Source organism: Aotus nancymaae, unplaced genomic scaffold (genome assembly GCF_030222135.1).
Source record: "Aotus nancymaae isolate 86718 unplaced genomic scaffold, 86718_ANA_hifiasm-v0.15.2.pri h1tg000051l, whole genome shotgun sequence".
Classification (NCBI taxonomy): domain Eukaryota; kingdom Metazoa; phylum Chordata; class Mammalia; order Primates; family Aotidae; genus Aotus; species Aotus nancymaae.
Window position 1 is genome coordinate 24,713,305 of NW_026988465.1, and position 21,019 is coordinate 24,734,323.

General features: G+C 41.6%; 2 protein-coding genes and 1 pseudogene across 2 annotated transcripts; 1 reads left to right on the top strand and 2 right to left on the bottom strand.

The window, feature by feature from the left end:
* Positions 1-2,896: 2,896 nt before the first annotated feature.
* The window catches only part of LOC105726413 (uncharacterized), a 29,499-nt pseudogene continuing 11,376 nt past the window's right edge, over positions 2,897-21,019 (bottom strand).
* LOC105726420 (histone H2A type 1) lies at positions 9,019-10,399 on the bottom strand. The gene has a single exon (XM_012465883.2). It carries the CDS (start codon positions 10,254-10,256, stop codon positions 9,864-9,866), a length of 393 nt encoding a protein of 130 aa, XP_012321306.1. The 5' UTR covers positions 10,257-10,399; the 3' UTR covers positions 9,019-9,863.
* Positions 10,388-20,906, top strand: LOC105726423 (histone H2B type 1-N). The gene is made up of 2 exons (XM_012465887.3): positions 10,388-10,963; positions 20,431-20,906. The coding sequence occupies exon 1, from the start codon at positions 10,574-10,576 to the stop codon at positions 10,952-10,954; it is 381 nt and encodes a 126-aa protein (XP_012321310.1). The 5' UTR covers positions 10,388-10,573; the 3' UTR covers positions 10,955-10,963; positions 20,431-20,906.

Sequence of the window (21,019 nt, forward strand, 5' to 3'; positions counted from 1 at the left end):
TTTGATTGGACAAAAACTGTTTCACCATGTATCCCTGTAGGGCGACGGCCATTGCCAAGCCTTGTTGATAGGCAGCTCTGATATTGGAACACAAGCGTATATATCTAGAGAGATCTGTTTTCTTTTTGTACGGGCGGATAGCAGCCTGGCAGGCGGCATTTGCATTTTCAAATGCAAGTTGCTTAACAAAGTCAGTACCCGTCTCCGCACTACCAAAGATACGTCCAGCGGCCGTTAGGAGGCGATGTACGAACTCTGAAAAAGGCTCGTCGGGCCCCTGCTTTATGGTGGTTAAGGACGAGCTAACATCCCCTTTTGTGGGGAGTTTTCGCCAGGCTTTCATCCCGCAGCTTGAATTTGGGCATACAGGCCTGGATCGTACTGCATTTGCATATCACTAGATTCAAAATTACCCTCGCCTGCCAGCATATCGTAAGTCCAATTGTTGTTGGCTTGCGCATTACGGCGGGCAGTTTCCTTACAGCATTCGTGATATTCTGATTTCCATAACAAATAATCTCCACCAGAAAGTGTGGCTCACGCCAGAGTTTGCCAATCCACAGGGGTGAGCCAATTTTCCGCCACCGATTCTATAATGGCGGTGGTATAAGGAGCAGTCGCCCCGTCCTGTGCTACCGCAGTCTTCAACTCTTTAATGACTTTGAAATCAAACCCAGTGTAGTGCCTCCAGGCATTATTTTGCTGATCCGTTGTCTCTGTGACAGGAAGGGCTATGGGTGAGTCGTCCCCTAGAGGGAGGTTACTTATAGGGCGCTGTCTTGGAATTGCCCCTCTATGTGGTGGAAGAGCTGCTTGTGGGTCTGTATCACCCTTTACTTTCCCTAATTTTATTTTTTCTAACTGTTCAATAAGCTCCTGATGTTCCGTGTCAAGTTTTATTTGGGCTTTAAGGTAATTTATTTTGGATTGAACTTCACTTTGAGGGTCTACTGCTGGAAATGCCAGGGCGGGGGCGGAAGATTGCACCGCGTATGGCGGAGGGCGGTTCTGAAATGGCGGCCATTTTGGATTATGATAACGTGCAGCCTCGTCCTCAAGATTATCCCAGTTAATTCCCTCGTCTATTCCCTAATCATCAGAATTTTTGGCCCTTTCCATGAGCCACATAATTCTCTTTCTATACTTCGGGTGTTTTACTTTTTCTTTTAGTCCCTTAGCCACTCGTTCTGCAAATTTTTCTAAGGAACAGGAAGAAGCTTTTGCAGCGGCTTCCTTTTGTTCCTCTTTTTCTGAGTCGCTGTCGAAAGACATTAAATTAACGTCCCGGGTTTTGGTTTACTGTCCCCCTTTGTTTCAATTGGAGATCCTAATTCCTCCCCCTGGGACCCAGGTCCCGGGGAAACATTTTTGTTTGAGCCTTGTAAGCAAGTTTCTCCTTGAGTAATCACATTGGCAATTAGTGGGTCAGAATGCCTTTGAGAAATGATTTCATCTATTAAATTCCAATAAGAAAAGGCAGTTACTGGGACCTTCTCGGGCCCGAATGTACTATAATAGTCCCGAAGGGCATCTCTAACTCTTTTCCACCGTTTTCCATCTATCGATCCCTCCTGAGGAAACCAGGGACAAATGTCCTTAATATAATCAAAATATTTACATAATTGCTTAGCTTTAACCTTTACTCCTCGCGCCTTTAAAGTCTTACTAAGTCCTTCTATGAACATTTCATGTTGACTGATTTCCTGACCCATGATATCGTCGTCCACTCACCAGAGGGCGTCCACTCACCAGAGGGCGAGACCGCAGCAGGCTCCCGCGTCGTCTCCTCTCTGGACTTGTTGAGTTCTGGTTCGGCCGCTTCCGACGACGTCCCTCACAGGATCCCTCATACTCTTCACCCCACGTTGGGCGCCAGACTGTCCCGTCCTGCAGGACAAACAACGAGGACGAAGGAGAGGGTGTGGGGATGGAAATGGGGCAGGAGACGCGAAGAATGGAGACAAGACAGGAGTCTGATCAAGTCTCATTTATTCACCCGGGGAAAGCGGTATAAGAAGGGTAGAAAGGAGGAAGAAAGGGCGGTGGGGGGAAGGAGTGCTGTCGTCACTGCGGTTGGGAAAGTCCGGTCACCTGATTTCTAGTAAACTGTAATTTATCTTTTTGAAACAGACTAGACTGCAGGGCACCACATGGCTTGTGGATTACAGAGGTCTGGCAAATGCCTCCCACAGGTCCCTGTTCTGGCTGATAAGACAGAGGCCTGGCGGAGGTTCCCCACAGGTCCTTGTCCTGGCTGATAAGACAGGGGCCTGGCGGATGCTCCCCACAGGTCCTTGTCCTGGCTGATAAGACAGGGGCCTGGCGGATGCTCCCCACACCACACTTGTTACTGCTATAGCACATTCTGTGTGTATTTGCCCTATTACATAGACAAAACAGCCTCACAAACTTTTTAACCAAGGCATTTTATTTCGAGACGGAAATAACAGGAACGGAGTTTCGTTCCTGTTGCCCACCCTGGAGTACAGTGGCACGATTTCTGCTCACCTCTGCAACCTCGCCTCCCGGGTTCAAGAGATTCTCCAGCCCCAGCCTCCGGAATGGTTAGGACTACAAACTCGTGCCACCACGACCAGCTAATTTTTTGTACTTTCAGCAGACACAGGGTTTCACCGTGTTGGCCAAGCTGGTCTCTTACTCCTGACCTTGTGATACGCCTGCCTCGGCCTCACGAAGCGCTGGGATTATAAACTGAGCCAACGTGCTTGGAGCAAATACTTAGAGCACATTGCAACTCATTAATGGCCACAGCTGAGTGGCCATACGAGTGCTGTCATTAGTTTCCTAATCTGCAAACTTACAGAAGCAAGCAAAATGTCCGCTCAACCAAACCCAGTGTTACCACTCCTCCGTTGAGAAAGTAGGGGGCCCTGAAAAGGGCCTTTTGGTGATAAACGAGAAACGCTCAGCCGCCGAAGCCATAGAGGGTGCGGCCCTGGCGCTTGAGCGCGTACACCACGTCCATGGCAGTGACTGTCTTGCGCTTGGCGTGCTCCGTGTAGGTCACGGCGTCCCGGATCACGTTCTCCAGGAACACCTTGAGCACCCCGCGGGTCTCCTCGTAGATGAGACCGGAGATGCGCTTCACGCCGCCGCGGCGAGCCAGGCGCCGGATGGCGGGCTTGGTGATGCCCTGGATGTTGTCGCGCAGCACCTTGCGGTGACGCTTGGCGCCACCTTTCCCCAGACCCTTCCCGCCTTTGCCGCGACCAGACATACTGAGCAAGACGAATCTCGCACAACGCTGTGTGAGGACTCTGGCCCGAGGCAGCGCCTTTATGAGACCGTTGCGGACCGAACTGAGAACCTGAAAGAAGTAGGCAAGAAGTCCCGCCCCGGTGAGGGAGGGGTAATCTAAAGGGTCAAACCTAAAGAGAGGAAAAAGAAGCGAGCTTCTTGTTTCCGTGTTCTGAATTTTGTACTGTGGCGAGTATTTTGTTACCACGGTATGAGGCTTTAAAAAGCTGCTTTTGAATGCAGAAGAAATACATCAATACTGTGGGAACTACAAAAAAGGACAATAAATCAAGAAACTCCAACCTGTAAGCACATCACACAGAGATCCCTACTACCAGTTGATAAAGTATTTTGCTGAGCAGATGCACGTATTTTTCCAAGAAAATGTATACAGTGTTGTATATGGCGTTTTGTAGCCTTACATTGATTATGGTTTAATCAATTTCTCTTTATGAGATAAAAGTGATTTTTAATGTCTTTCTCTGGAATTAACAGTTTTAATCAGTTCTCCAGCAATTTTTTAATCGGCCGTATTTTTAAAATAATGTTTTCCACGTTCCACATGAATTTACTTTTTCTCTTTACTTGTGACCAATATTGAAATTTGTATGATTTTTTTATTACACCAAAATTTAAATTTTTATTACAGTAATATTTAAAATTGCATTAGAGGTCTCATGATTTGGCACTGCGAGTCTCATTTTACCAAATTTCCTAATCTGTTTCACCAAAGTTTCTGGACAGCTTTAGAGACATTTTGTGAAGTTTGAATTAAATCTTTTCGAAATTTTTATCATAAGTGTATTAGCCTTAGGAATTAATTGGGATAGAATTAAAATCCTCAAAACAAGTTCTTATAACTAGAAAATTGGTGTGTGTAGGTTTTCTGTTTGTTCATTTTTTTGTTTGTTGATACGGCGTCCCGTTCTGTCGCTAGGCTGGAGTGCAGTGGCGCGATCTCGGCTCACTGCATCCTTTGCCTCAAGCGACCCTCCTGCCTCAGACTCCCGAGTAGCTGGGACTGCAGGCACTTGCCACCACGCCCAGTTAATTATTTGTATTTTTAGTGCAGACGGGGTTTCACCCTGTTGGCCAAGACGATCTTGATCTCTTATCCTCGTGATCTGCCTACCTGGGCCTCCCAAAGTGTTGGGATTACAGGCATGAGCCACCGCGCCCAGCAGTTTGTAGGTTTTTTTTTTTTTTTTTGAGACGGAGTTTCGCTCTTGTTACCCAGGCTGGAGTGCAATGGCGGGATCTTGGCTCACCGCAACCTCCGACTCCTGGGTTCAGACAATTCTTCCGCCTCAGCCTCCTGAGTAGCTGGGACTACAGGCACGCGCCACCATGCCCAGCTAATTTTTTATTTTTAGTAGAGACGAGGTTTCACCTTGTTGACCAGGATGGTCTCGATCTGTTGACCTCATGATCCACCCGCCTCGGCCTCCCAAAGTGCTGGGATTATAGGCTTGAGCCACCGCGCCCGGCCAGTTTGTAGGTTTTTAAAAGCTCACTTTTATATGATCCAACTAAAGATTTTTTATCAACCATTATGCAACAACTTTGCATATATTTACTTTTCTTTCTTTTTTACTAATACAGGGTTATACTTTGAAATTACTTTTAACCTTAATGAAAATCATAAAACTCCTGTAACTATTGTAATATAGCCTCTTATTATTCAATTATTTGTTTAGAAAGTGGTTAAGAGCTGAAACTCTGGAAGTAGAAAAACCAAGTAGAAGTGATTTTAGATTAAATGTTTACCAATCAGACCCGAGCTACCTTGTAACCGATCAGACTCGAGGTGACTTGTTTATTTTTTTAAAAAAACCTTTGCTCATCTACGAAGTTAGATTAGGATACTGACAGCACTGTTGCGGTGCAGAATGCTTCCCAGAATGTGGCTCTTCGGTATGCTGAGTGCTTTTGAACGTTGAAAAGCTTGAGAAATAAGCTTCAGAATCAAAGCCCCTCTAACTTCCTCTTGTTTCTCTTTCCCAAACATGAGAAGGGACTCGACATTTCCTCATTGGACCAAGAAAATTTCTTACTAAAAGAAACAGAATTGCCTTCTATCCCCTCCCTGTTATTTCATTACTGTAGAAAAGAAGACTGAATATGGATTTTTCAAGATAATCCCTGCCTCTCGGTGTCATTTAAATTACCAAGACATACCAGATGCCCAAGCTCCTCCCTGTAATCACAGCACTGTGGAAGGCCGAGGCAGGCAGATCATTTGAGCTCAGGAGCTGGAGACCAGCCTGGCCAACATGGCGAATCTCCGTTTCTACAAAATATACAAAAAATTAGCCAGGTATAGTGGTGATCGCCTGTGGTCCCAGCCACGTGGGAGACTGAGGTAGGAGGATCGCTTAAATCCCAGAGGTGGAGGTTACAGTGAGTGGAGATTGTGCCACGGCACTCCAGCCTGGGTGACAGCTTGGGTGATGGAGTAAGCCTCCGTCTCAAAATAAATAAATAAAATAAATTAATAAATATCAAAGACAGTCATTTACAAGCTCATTTCTTTCTGTGGTCCATTTATTTTCCCTAACAATCCTTTATTGTCCCTCAAAGGAATTGTTTACTTTTCCCATTTCTTCTTTCCCCTATGAAAAAAGTTTCCTCTTTCCCCTATAGAAGCTTACATATGCTTCTATATCCCATGAGGAAGTGGGGTGATCTTTTTGTAATTCTCCCTCGTCCACGTAAATACATTTGTATGTCATTTCTCCCATTATTCCGCCTTTTGTCAGTTGATTATCTCTGAAATTTCCCTTAACCCCTACAGTATTTACCTCTTAGAGTTACTGTAAGAATTAATGGAGGCCAGGCTCGGTGGCCTCCCTGTGGTCCCAGCTACTCTGGAGGCTGAAGCGGAAGGATTGCACAAAGTCAGGAGTCGGAGATCAGCCTCGGCAACATCACAGGAACTTCATCTTAAAAAAAAAAAAGGAGGTAATTTACATAAAATATCAAGCACAAAGCCTACCTCTGTTTATGTTTTTGTTCTTTTTTTTTATTTTATTTTTTTATTTTTTTGAGATGGAGTCTTGCTCTGTCTCCCAGGCTAGAGTGCAGTGGTGCAGTCTCGGCTCACTGCAACTTCTACCTCCCAGGTTGAAGCAATTCTCCTGCCCAAGACTCTTGAATAGCTGGGACTGCAGGTGCCAGCCACCAGGCCCAGCTACTTTTTGTATTCTTAGTAGAGATGGGGTTTCACTATGTCGGCCAGTCTGGTCATGAACTCCTGAACTTGAACACCTGCCTCAGCCTCCCAACATGCTGGGATTACAGGCGTGAGCCACTGTGCCCCGCCATATTTTTCTTTATAACTAATTTACAAATATTTTATATTTCTATTACACTTTAAGACATGTTAATACATCATAAACTAATCTATATTATGTATAACATATTAAGACTTAATTTAAATAACTAGTATTTATTTTTAGTACTTGTCAATGTTGGGCTCAGAAATCAACACCCCAAACTATGCCATGGTGACAAGCTGAATTGAAGAAGCCTCAAGGTCCCTTTGACCTTCTCCCCGCTCCCCAACCTTTATCTCCCTATGATCCAGACTCACCAGGTGAATCCCAGTAAGATGAATTTAATCACACCTGAACAGATCATTTCACAACATAATGCACAATTTTAATTTCTTTTTCCTGATCCATTCATTCTCCCCGGTAATCCCTCAAATGAATTCCTCTTCTACCTCCCGGAAACTGTTTTGCTAGAATGGTATATAAACTTCTGAACCACATTCTGAGGTGGGCAATCACTCTGATTCTCCCTGTGCACGTAGTAAATGCGCATGTCTTTTTTTCTATTAATATGGCTGTCTGATTTTTCAACGAACCTTCAGAGGGCACCAAATCAGTAGGGACATCATCTAATTCAATCTTTTCACAGATGAGTTAATGCTCTGAAGTGCTAAGGATTTCAAACCTTGAAGTGAGAAGGCAGCATAGATCTTCCTCATTGGTTCTTGTCCCTGGGACCCCTCTGACGTTTACGTTGCCTCCTCCAGTTTACTTTGAAGCTACTTATCTAACAGCTCCATTTTCCTTTACCTGTGTATAGAATTACAAACAATGATATATCACACTTGTAGATTTTATTTTACTTAATACATAAGTTTGCATTTGTGAGTGTTTTGATTATAAGTACATTGATTAGAATTTGCATAAATAACACCTAAAAGCATAATAACTATAAAGCAAAAGTTACAAGCCGTCTAGCTTAATGAATTTTACTTCTGGAACTCACGAACTCTGAAAAATATTATTTAGCTAGCTTTCACTATTAGATGGTGGTTTTGGGAGGAAATAGAAACAACGAAATAAAGCAAGTGCTAATAATTTTATCATCAACTTCAATGATCATAACAACATCTTTTATTTAAAAATTTATTTTAATTTCAAAAATCTTATAGGCCTTCTATGCAACTGAATCATTTACTTAATATTGATGGTTGTAACAGAAACAATTATTGAAAATTTATACACATAAGTAATGCAGATGACATTTTAAAAGGGAACAAATGAATTAATTGAAATGAGGATGGAATCCTCAACATGAAATAATCATAAATTTTTTTTTAAGTAATATTTATGGTTGTTGTGATTGCTGTTTTAGTCCAAGAAATGTTATTTGTATGCAACTGCAATTAATAATTAAATCTAGGAAATAAATATACGTGAAGAGACTCAAAAATCAATGTATTTCAATGGACTAGAGATGCTTATAGAAATTCATTTTCATTAACATGTCCTTATCAGGAAGGCAGTAGCTTTTAGAAGTTTAGGTGGACAGGAATAGAAGGCCCTCGCTAGCTGGGAGGGCTTGGTGATCTGAAGAGGGAGATGATCTTGATAAGAGAAAGGAAGCAGTAAAAACTGACAGGAGCAGGACTTTATGACCATGATACAATCAAAAACCTGACTTACAATGTCCATCATTCATACTGTTTTTAGGTAACACATTCTAATGTAATCTCACACCCTAACCCTAACCCTTTCCCATCATTTATATAAACAGTCCATTATGATGTGTATTCTTTGCCCAAGCCAACTTGAAGGTCCGTTTGGACATACACTTTATGTATCTGGATGAACATTGTATTTCCATTTAGGAGGGTGCCTGGCACACCATAGGTGCTCAGAAAGATTCAATTAAACTCGAAGAGATAGGCCAAACACTCGGGGTCCTTAATTTGCATGGATAAACATTCAATTCTGCAGAAGCGTCAGATACCCAAATTTTGCTTTCATGGTCTTATGAAATATAAAATAAAAGCACAAGTGAGGAGCAAAGGTCAGTTTACCAATTTTATCTCTGCAACACGGGTACACTGAAAAATACTGTTTAGCTGGCTTTCAGTCCTCTGTAATACAGAAAGTAAATATCTGACAGTGGGTTCATTTGAAACACTCCTGCTCTGTCACGCAGGCGGGACTGCAGTGGTGCAATTATAGCTCATTGCAGCCCTGAACTCCTGGGCTCAAGTGATCCTTCTGGCCTCAGCCTCCGGAGTAGTTAGGACTACAGGCTATGAGACACGAGGCACGGATAATTATTTCACTTTTGTAAATATCAGGTCTTGCTATGTTGCTCAGGCTGGCTTCGAATTCCTAGGCTCATAGCGATCCTCCTGCCTCAGCCTCCCAAATCGGTTGTGTTACCGGATGGTGCCACGCAGTTCAAGGCTCTTGGTGCCCCGAACAAAGAATTGGACGACACACACACAGATAGCAAAGCAAAGCAGCAAAAGTTTATTACGCATAGTATTACACTCGGAATGAGAGAGCGGACTGGCCTCTGCGAGATGAGATCAGCATCAGCTTGGTGTGGTTTGGGTCATTTTATGTGTGTATTTTTTTTTCTCTTCTCTTTCCAATGCTGTCTAATACCTAACCAGTGTCTGCCCTTTTGATTGATAGGTTGCTTGCTTAGTTTGGCCTCTGTGGCTTGTGCATCACCTCTATTCCATAATCCTAAATACATGCATGATACGTAGTCCATATGCATGAACCTTAAGTAGCGGCTAATCATCATACGGCCTTTTGTTAAGGATAGTTTTTTCCTCTCTAATGCGCATGCACATCTCTGAAGAGCTGCCTCTTACTGGTTTGCTCCGGATCTTGCCGGCCACGAGGTCCTTGCTTTCATCATCTCATTTTTGTTTTGGCTGCAAAAGGTTCCCTGTGCTTGTTATCTCGCTTCTGGTTCACTCTCCCGTCCACCTTACTGGTGCTCGTTGCTTTTACTTATCCTGCCCGTTATCTAACTTTCAGTTCCCTTTGCTATTCTCTTGCTTCACTTTTCCTATTGTCTCGGTTGTTTTGCAGAGGGGAGCTGCCGCGCCTATTCCTTAATGTAACGAATGTGTCTTACTTGCTGTCTATCTCAAAACAATGTGGTGTAGAAACCCTTTGGTTTTGCTTCATCTCCACACAGCATTCCAAAGCCATTGCAAAATGACTCAACAATGAGATAAAAGTGGTGACACAGCTGTTTGGTGAAAAAGTAGGTGGCTCTGAAAAGAACCTTTTTGGTTTGAAGCAAGATATGAATAATGAGTTACTTCAAACCCGCTACTTGCCCTTGGCCTTGTGGTGGCTCTCGGTCTTCTTGGGCAGCAGCACGGCCTGGATGTTGGGCAGGACGCCGCCCTGCGCGATGGTGACCTTGCCCAGCAGCTTGTTGAGCTCCTCGTCGTTGCGGATGGCCAGCTGCAGGTGGCGCGGGATGATGCGGGTCTTCTTGTTGTCACGGGCCGCGTTGCCCGCCAGCTCCAGGATCTCGGCGGTCAGGTACTCCAGCACCGCCGCCAGGTAGACCGGCGCGCCGGCCCCGACCCGCTCGGCGTAGTTGCCCTTGCGGAGCAGGCGGTGCACGCGGCCCACAGGGAACTGGAGACCAGCGCGAGAAGAGCGGGTCTTGGCCTTGGCGCGGGCTTTGCCTCCCTGCTTGCCGCGTCCAGACATGGCGAAGAATCAATCAATGGCTTGGCTGGGGTATGGTCGCCAGAGCTCCGCTACTTATACTCGATACCGGTCGCGAAAACTGTGCTATGCCACTGGTTAAGACTACAGTTTCGCTTTAACTAATGGGATTGAGGTTTTGAAAAACATGTATTTTGATTGGACAAAGCGAATATGCGTTTCCAGGACCCGCCTCTAGTTAAACACACGACTTCACTGTCGGTCCCATTTGCTTAAGAGGCAGCGAATGAGCAGTTGGTAGACAGAGCTACGGTGATTCTTCCTGTTTTTCTCCAGTTTTTCGCCAGTTGTTTCCAGCCATGCCTGAGCCCTCAAAGTCCGCTCCCGCCCCGAAGAAGGGCTCCAAGAAGGCGGTGACCAAGGCGCAGAAGAAGGACGGCAAGAAGCGCAAGCGCAGCCGCAAGGAGAGCTACTCCGTGTACGTGTACAAGGTGCTGAAGCAGGTGCACCCCGACACCGGCATCTCCTCCAAGGCCATGGGCATCATGAACTCCTTCGTCAACGACATCTTCGAGCGCATCGCGGGCGAGGCTTCCCGCCTGGCGCATTACAACAAGCGCTCGACCATCACTTCCAGGGAGATCCAGACGGCCGTGCGCCTGCTGCTTCCGGGGGAGCTGGCCAAGCACGCCGTGTCGGAGGGCACCAAGGCCGTCACCAAGTACACCAGCTCCAAGTGAACTTGCCAAGTAAGCGTCTTACCACCTAACCCTAAAGGCTCTTTTCAGAGCCCTCCACTCTTTCCAAAGAGGGCTGGCACTCACTGTTTTTACAGGTACTTCTTGCTACAAAGACAATTTCCAAGATTCCATATTTTAACCTTGTTAGAAACTAATTTTAGCTGACGCCTGTAATCCCAGCACTCTGGCAAGGCGAGGCGGCTGGATCAACTGAGGTTAGGAGTTAGAGACCATCCTGGCCAATGTGGTGAAACCCCGTCTCTACTAAAAACAAAAAATTAGCTGGGCATGGTGGCGGGCGCCTGTAATCCCAGCTACTCGGGAGGCTGAGGCAGGAGAATCGCTTGAACCCGGGAGGCGGAGGTTGCAGTCAGCCGAGATGGAGCCATTGCACTCCAGCGCCTGGGCGATAAAGCAAGACTCCGGTCTCAAGAAAAAAAAAAAAAAAAAAAAAATCTGCACTGCATACTGCAGCAAAGCTTGAGACCATTTTGTATCGGTTTCTATGAAGAAGGATCAGGTTTATCATCAGACAAACCTAGTAAAGGGAAAATCCAATTTCTTTTAACCCCAAAGGAAATCTAGTATTTAAGTGTCAGCTGGTAAAATCCACAATGCTTCTGGCGCTGCGTCCCTAAACTTCATGTGTCCTTTAGTAATAAGCAGTTGGCACACACACAAATGTACAAGTCGACTTGTTTTGAGTGGCGCTATTTCTCCTCCCTGGTCCCCAGTTTGAATTTCCTAAATGTTAAGATAGAAAGGCAGCAGAAAAAAGTTTGAACCCAGTTTACAGCGTCCTACACGTCAGTCGGGCCCAGTTGATGTCAGTGGCCAATCCTGATGCCACGTGGGCAGTTTGAAACTTGACCACCGTTTAATCTGGTGAGTGTTCTAATTAGGAAAATTATTGGAAGTGCAAGTTTCTGGGAGGAATCTTGCTGTTTTACTCACTCACATATGTCTCTTATGTGGAATTCCTATTTATGAACATAGTCTCTATTCCCTACCTTTTCTGTTAGGGTCTGCTCCATGTTTTCTTTCTGTGTCACTTGCATTTACTGTAACTCTCTTAATTGGAAGAAATTTTAAAAGAAAAAAAACAGAGCAGGAGAAAGGGGTGTTCTCCGTTGTTTTCCCATACCCCCAACTCAGGAAATCAAAATCAGTCTCTTCATTTTAAGCCCTTAGGAATGGCACATTTAAAACTATTTTGGTCTTTGCTGGGAATTAGTGTGGGAACTCTTCAACATTGAATTGTATTTGCTGAAGGTTTTTGATGCTATTTTTTATATAGTAAGTGCACTCCAGTGACCCAACTATTTGACCTCTAGCTGTTTACATGAGAAAATATTCTGCACAAATGCAGCAGGAGCCATATAATAATGGGAAAAAATGCTACACACAGTACACGGTTGAGTTTTAGAAACATAAGTTTCAGAAGGTTCATATATAATACCATTTTTTAAAACTCAAAAATAAAACCATGGTCAGGCATGGTGGCTCACACCTGTAATCCTAGCACTTTGGGAGGCTGAGGTGGGAGGATTGCTTGAGCTCAGGAGTTCAAGACCAGCCTAGGCAACATGCTGAGATTCTGTCTCTAAAATAAATAAATAAGTATATAAAGTAAAATGAAAATAAAATCAAATTATACATCGTTGAAGTGTATATAGAAACACTTATATAGCATAAGTATACATATATGTGTGATGATGAAAACTTTTAAGAGAGTTTTTAAAAATACCTGGCAGTTGCTATCTCAGTGATAAAGGCAGGACAAGGGGATGGGGAAAAACACAGAGATAAATACAAGTTGTTGCTAATACTCCAGTTTTGAGTTAGATGTTTGATCATGGGTATTTGATATAATTTGATTTAAACTTTAAATATATGTTACATATATTAAATTTAGGTATCAAATACTATATTGGAAAATGTGATAGGATAAAAACCCCTGTGTAAAAACAAGTTACAAGCATTGCATAGTTTGTCATAAAGGAAAACTTATAGATGAGAAACCCAAACCTAATAGTGTTTCTGTTAATATCATTCATTCTCTAAATATTATTCACTCCTCCTCCTCTCTTAAGGAAGAGAAAAAGAAGACTGACCAAGGGTATTAAGAAGGCCCACGGATTCAGAAAGCTCAAGATTTGGGCTAAAATTAAGAGTCAGCAACTAATCTCCAGGTACCCTTGCTTCTCAATCTGTAGACTAAAACGCTAAACCAAGAATCCTGATTCCTAGGAAGTGCTTGGAGGATCTTGATGGTGCTTCATTGCAGTTGGTTTCTTTACATTATTTGATGTATTGAACCTGCATTTAGCACAGAACTGATACAATTCAGACTTCATGAAATCCATTTAATTAAATGTTCTTTCTCCCTACTTCTTTATCTATCTAAATCCTAACTTATCCTCCAAAGTTCACGCAAGTCTCACTCTCTGAAGTCCTCTCTATTAGGGCCTAGCTGAGCTGTCTTCCTTCAGCTCCTCTAGCTCTTATAAATTTCTGTTTAGCTTCCCACACAATCTTTGTAACATCTCTCTGGAGGCTGTGTGTGTATGCATATGTAGATTTTGTATATATGTTATGTATGTGTATGTGTGTATACTCCTCTCTCTGTTAGAACAGAGGTTATATGTTTTTCATTTATGTATCATCTCCTCTCACCATAAAAATACTTTTTTATGAGGATGGCAAATTCATTATACATTTGAGTTTTTTCAGCACCATTTTTCATAGCACAGGTGCCTTTGAGCCTCTCCATTGATGCAGATAATCAGCAGGAAATTCTGTTATTGGTTTGTTTTATGGAATGGAGGAATCTGTAGTTAAAATCCAGAAGAGAAAGTGAGAAGAGGATTTAGGTTTAAGTTACCTAAACACATTCTCCAGGCCAGAATAAAGAATAGTGAAGTGACTCCTTATTAAACATTCAGAGAATATAGATAGATGTCTATATTTCTGCACCTATATGTCTGTATGTAAGTTTGAGCCATCAGGAACTACTTGAATAACTTAGGAATTGTCAGCAGGAAAGAAGATGTCTAGGAGAATATTGTGTGTGAACTAAGGCAGCAGCTATCAGATTCACATTCAGCTTTAGCCTGATAAAAAAGCAGAGAAGGATATTGAAGTGTAAGTAGTTGGCCACTTCTGTGGGGTCCACTGTGATACTAGAGCTCCTGTATACACCCTGGACCTTAAGAACATATGGAAACTCAACTCTTCTAAAAATGTAATACAGAACCATGCTGATCCCAATGAAGAATGAGTTCCCAACAGCCCCCTTCTTGGTAGGGCTTTGCAACAGGTACCTCACTGCAGAGGTCTCAATAGCTTCTGTCCTCTGGCCACCAGCAATACCCCTTAAATAGGTATGTCTTCACTGTGTTAAGTCAGTCAGAGAGATGTTGACAAATTCTTCTTGGAACTTTATTGCTGGTCGTGGAGCAAGAACATGTTCTGGGAATAAGGCGTACTGCAATTGCTTATTCTGAGACAGATTCCCCACAGCTCAGAATTTGCTTTCTGGTCTTGTGTCCTGTTTACTGACATGTTGTGCCAGACTAGAAGGAAGGGAATGAAACTAAATGTGTGTATGGGGATAGGGGAGGCATGGAGGAAGGAACTTGATTATCATTGAATGTGTCCTTGGAGAAACAGTCAATACAAAAGAACATGGTCACTGTCCTAAAGGACATACATCATAACAGATGACAACTAAAGAAGCCTTACTGATATACACAATTGATATACCAGGATTAAGTGTGGTGTGTCCTAATTCAGAGGGATGGGACAGAATGGACACATTCTTCAACAAAACAGGCACCATCTTTCAGAGCTCAAGAAACACAATGTTCAGGCGGATTAGTTTAGATTTGTGTGGAAAGGAAAGCATTGTTTTGAAAAGTGTTTTTAAAAAGGAAAAAGCATTTTAGAGATTTTAATTGGGCAGAAATGAACAGAGTAAGAGACTATGAAACAAGACCCCTTTGGCAGTAATCTAGGGATAAACTATCCAGACTGGGAGCCCTTTACTTCCTACTGCCAGTGCTGACCTGCTCTGTACCCACCTCCTGCCTTCTGATTATTGGGTATCTTCCATCTGTCGCACCTGCTCCTATCTCTGTGCCTGTCTAGTCTGTGCTCCCTCAGCATCCAGAGAGCCTTTCAAAATGTTCAGTCAGATTGCCTGCTCCTTGACTCAGAAACTTTCAAAGTCTTTACCTTGCCCTGTGAGGTTTTGCATACTCTGGCCCCAGTGATATAGTTGGCCTCATCTCCTAGGGCTGTCTCACTTGCTTCCTCTATTCCAGCCACCCTGGCTGCTTTGATGTTCCTCAAACTGCTGAGCATTGTGTCTCTCTCTGTGAGCCCCTGTACTTTATTTTACCTCTGTCTGGAACACACCTGCAGCATTTTTCCCTCATTTCCTGCAAGGTGCTGTCCAGAGGTAACTCTTCCACATTTTGGTTATGATGGAGGGTCCTTATTGGTACCATGTGGGAAATTACCTTGGTGCCCTGATAGGCTCCAAGTACAGTCCCATGCAAGCTCTCCCAGAGGACACAGCACAAATAGGTTTGCAGACTATGCAGTGAAATGCTCAAATCACAGCTTCATTAAAAAACACACCAAACAGCAAGGGGAAAAAGGCGAGCAAGTTAACAGTTTAGTGTGCGAGTTGGAAGAACCACACTATCTGAATCAAGTGTGAGCAATTTCCCTATATGTGATCTGTCTTACATCACTGAATCAGCCTGTTTGATAGACACAGAGATATATATGCCTGGTCCCAACCAATTAGTTAACTGAACAGCCATGGATTTTATTTTTGTTTCTGAAGTAGGGAACTTACGGTGTCTCCAGTGTGCAGGTGATTCAGGGCCTCATGAATAATGAGTCAGTGCTTTGACGTCTCATGTATCTGTGAATTCTGAATATGTGGCTCCTTTCATATATTTTGTGTCTCATGAACATTAGTATCTTTTGACTCTTCCATCCCTTACATTTTTATTTAACAACATATGCTCTATTTACTAACTACTTATGTCTACTTAAAACAAGCATGTTTGCCTGTGTTTTACTAACTAAAAGCATATTTATCTTTTAAAATGGAATTGCTCATTTATAAAAGTAAGTATGGGTTACAATCCATATTATTTATTGGTGTATCGCTGACATATAGTAGGCACTCAATACATATATGCTGAACGAGAGAACTGTGCTTCCTGTCTCCCTTTTGTCCTACCCCCCCCCACTTTTTCTCCTACACACACACACACACACACACACACACACACACACAATCACACAATACTGGACAGGAATCCCAGAGACCTGGGTTCTGGTGTGACAGACTGCTTTTCACCAATGCTTCAGGTTTTCATTCCTTCGACTGTAAGTAAAGGTAAAGTTTAATAAGATGATCTTTTGAGTTCCCTTCCAAGATTCAGAGTTTCACCAATAATTTCTTTACTCCTTTGCTCTAGGAGGTTTCTTTGTGCCGTTGCTTAAGTGTAGTCTATTGAACGCATTTCAACAAAATCAAAAGCCTTTTGTTTTGCCCATTACCATTGCTAAGAGGATCACTGCCAAAATCCCAAAGCAGAGGAATTTTTCCAACAAAACACAATTGAATTTTGTATAAAGCAATCTAAAACCAGAGAAAGATTAGATTCTAAATCCTTTAAAAGTGAAGCTAGGCAAGGTGCTTTTTGTCTGTAGTCCCAGCTACTTGGGAGACCAAGGTAGGAAGATAGCATGAGCCCAGGAGTTCAACGCTGCAGTGAGCTAGGATTGCCCCACTGCATTTCAGCTGGGGCAAATAGCTGGACCATGTTACTTAAAAAAACAAAACAAAACAAAAAAGTGTACACAACCTTTAAAAGTGATATGAAGTCAAAACAGTAACAGATTTATGGATAAGTCTATGGAAGCTTCCAGAGCTATCTTTTTAATTACTGAAAAAACTAAATAACATTCTTATAGAATGATTAAATAACAAGTAACATTATGGATTGCCATCATTGTAAAAAACAAGAATTAAAAAGCAATACATAGTTGTTTCTGTATTTCTTTTTGTTGTTGTTTCTGTATTTCTTACCTATTTAGCTACTAAACTTTGGAAACATATCTTGTTACTCAAGAACAAAAACAACACTATTCTACCAATTAACCACTTACTGCAGTATTTCCCATTTGTTCAGGTTGCATGAAGATGCACAGAGGTGACCTAATTTGTTTAATTTGCAAATTCCCAAGATATAAACTAGTGGTTGCCCATTAAATGTCTCTCAGTTCTTTCCTGTCATATATCCTGGTGTGGAAAAAAAAAAAAGTCTCTCAGGCTGTGGTCTTGCATTATGGAAAGGAGAGAAACTGAATTTTTGCTTAAAGCCTCACATTCAAAGCTGAATAAGTATGGCCTGTATAGTTGTGGAAGCCATATTATATAAAACACACTTTTAAAATAGTAATTTTAGTTTAATATGTTACACTAAAACAAAGATATGAACTGTTTTCCAGAGGATTTCTTCAGATGCTTAGAATGAAGAAAAGTATCCATTAATAAATTAAGGGACTTGTGTATGTGTGTTTTAATTTCTTAAGATTATGTTTTATATTATGTTGCCTTTAATAGTAGAATTAGTACAGAATATAAAACTGAGAGTATAGGCATGGCCTAGTCATGCAAAAATTCAGGTTTTACATAGAACGAGGATGTCGTGTAATGATAACTTCTAAAGTCTCTGTACTTTTCAAAGAAAAACAAAACCTGTAAATTTACATCTCAATTACTTTAACATTAGAATTTTGTACATGTGATGTGAATATATATGGAGTTGCACCTAAAATACATTATAATTCAAGTATACTAGTATCTTTTACTAGTTGGTTCTAAAGTCAGTAGTGTGACTTTAATATGTACGTGGATAAAAGTCCATTATGTGCTTTCTAAAATTTTAAATAATATTGTTCTTTAAACACATTCATTAAATCAACAACTTGTAATATAGCAAATTAACCTTGATAATGGAATATTTTTTATGACACAGACAAATGAAGCTTTTAGATTGGGAAGAAAAGTAAGTTAGATTTAAAAAGGAAAACTTTTTAGGAAGGCAAAGGACTTCTAGTGAAAGGAGTAACATGCACCCATCCTTTAAAAAGAGTCTTCTTTGATATGTGAAAGAGGAGGAAAAAAGAAAAAAAAATTAATATTTTAAATGTGTTATTAAAAAATCATCTCAAAGTCCCCCAGGTCAGCCAGGTGCATCAGGGCACACAGAAAACAATCTAACATAAACCCCAGAGTAGAGATTTTCAGTATCTAGTCAAGAACCCAAAGTTCTTGAAGAGGATCCAATCACAAGTTTTGGGGAATAGGAAATCCTAATGAGTGTAGGACATCATGCTGACACAAAGTGAGGATGATCTCAGATGTCTAGAGAAGCAATACAAAATAAGTTAGGGCAGGCGGGAGGCAAGAAAGCCTGAAAGAATCCTCACTGTGTAAGTATTGCTAATTGGAGAATTTTAATTAAATAGAACAATTGCAGTCGTCAATTAGAATAGATTCAGCATGTAAAATGCCAGCAATTCAATTGGAACAAACACTATGATGAGCTGAATGATAAACTTACACTGTGGTCTAGGATTTGTCTTCCCCTAGGTCCTTGTGCCCTACATCTCTGATGACCATCATGTTCTCCAGGAGGCTCCCATCCTTGCATTTGTAAGGTTCTGTTGTATTTACCTTGGGGAAAGCTCCACCTCCTCCTAAGCTGTAGATCAAGGCTCAAAATAGAGTTCCCTGGAAAACTCCTTGGTGCTTTGTTCACTGAAATGTTATTTTAGAAGATCATATTTCATTTTAATGACTCTCATTGCTGGGAATCCAAACTCTAATTCCCAAGGCATTCTCAAATTATCATCTGCATCAGCTTCTGCCATAGCCATCCCCTCCAGTGTCACCAACAATATGGTTACTAAGAAAATAACTTTTAAAAAGTGTTCGCTTCCTTTTTGGTACTAAGGACAGTGATTTCTATAATGGCAACAATTGCAGTGGTTCTCAAAATGTGGTCTGGAGACCCCTGAGGTCCCTGAGACCTTTTTAGTGGGTCTGTGAAGCTAAAATTATTTCATACTAATTCTGACACTTCTTTTTCTTTTTCATTATTATTTTCACGTGACATATATTGCAATAGATTGCATGCCTAAGCAAATATAAGAATTCAACTGTCTTTTATTAAACAAGACACTAGAGAGATTTGCAAAAATGTAAAACAGTGTCACTTTTCTTTTTATTAAACATATAGCTATTTTTCATAAAATATGCTTGCTAACATAAAATGAGTTTTTTAAATGAATTAGCCAATTTTTTTATTACTATATAATATGGTAAATGTCAATAGTTATAACCTACAGAAACAAAATTCTTTTGATCTCAAAGTTCCACCACCTAACCTGCTGTAGATCAAGGCTCAAAAGAGAGCTCCCTGGAAAACTCCATGGTTCTTTGTTCACTGAAATGTTATGTCAGGACAGCATATTTCATTTTAATGACTGTCATTGCTGGCATCCAAACTCTAATGCTCAAATTATGCTCTGCATCACTTAATTACTTTATAGGCATGTAAGCGGGCCTGGCGTGGTGGCTCATGCCTATAATCCCTGCACTTTGAGAGGCCAAGGTGGGGTGGATCATGAAGTCAGTAGTTCGAGACCAGCCTGGCCAAGATGGTGAAACCCCATCTGTACTAAAAATACAAAAATCAGCCAGGCACAGTGGCACCTGTAATCCCAGCTACTTAGGAGGCTGAGGCAGGAGAATTGCTTGAACCCGGTAGGCGGAGGTTGCAGTGAGCCGAGATCATGCCACTGCACTCTAGCCTGGGTGACAGAGCAAGACTCTGTCTCAAAAGGAAAAAAAAAAAGTGTAAGTGGGTCATGAGACCAGAAGATTTGAGAACTGCTGCCTTAGGGTATACACCACACTAAAAATGTTCATTTATGTTCAAATAACTATTTTTCAAAGTATTTGGAGTATTCCTTTCTGTACACTTATGATCTTGATATACAATTCCATTTACTTCATTTTGCTGTTGATATTTAGGGATTGGATCTTTTAATATTTGGTTCTACCATTACATAAAATATTGTTATATAATCCCAAGATCAAATAAAATTATATCCAAAGCGATCTTTCTCCTCCATCCTAATAGCCTCTCTTACCTTAGAGTAATAATTTTAAATGTTATGAAATATCCTTCTGTTGTTTATTATAAGCATATATGTATGTATTCTTAATACCCTTCTATTAAACAGTAATGTACTATATAACAATTTTCTCTATCTTGCTATTTCACTTTTATATATATTAGAGATGATTTATAATATGGAAAGTTTCCTCCTTCATTATTTCCCAGCTGCAAAATACTCTGGATTTTTTTCCTTTGCAGATTCTTGGCATGTAGTTCTTCCTTGTCTTGAAAGCTGCCTGAGAGTTTTGAAGAAGTTCAGGAAATGCCACCTCAAAATATGTCACTGAACGGACTTAGGGAACAGCAAATACAAGGTGGAACTTTCTCTGAATTCCCCATATTTGCATACAGACAGTCCCTCCAAAAGGAACTCGAGTGTCATCTGTCCCCTCCCAATCAATCTCGTCACCCAGAGAAGATTAATTTGTATCACAGGGGAGGAGACTAGAAATTGATATTATGCAAGATAAACTTTGTCACAGTCATCTATTCTTTAGAGGACCCATTCATCTTTCCCCAAAATAATTTCCTCTCCCCTACATTGCCTACGTCCCTCTTCCTCTCTTCCCTCTGAGAGTATATAAACTTCTAGATCTCAGGGGATTTGGGGGCATTCACTTCTCTTTCATGTGATAACTCCATGCACAAAATAAATTTTTTTCATCTTTTATTAATCTGCCTGCTGTCAATTTATTTCATACACTTAATTATCAAACCCTCAGAGGGCAGAGGGAGTCTTTGCTCCCCTACAGTTTCAACCAGATTGTTTTCTAGTTGTTTTAAGCAT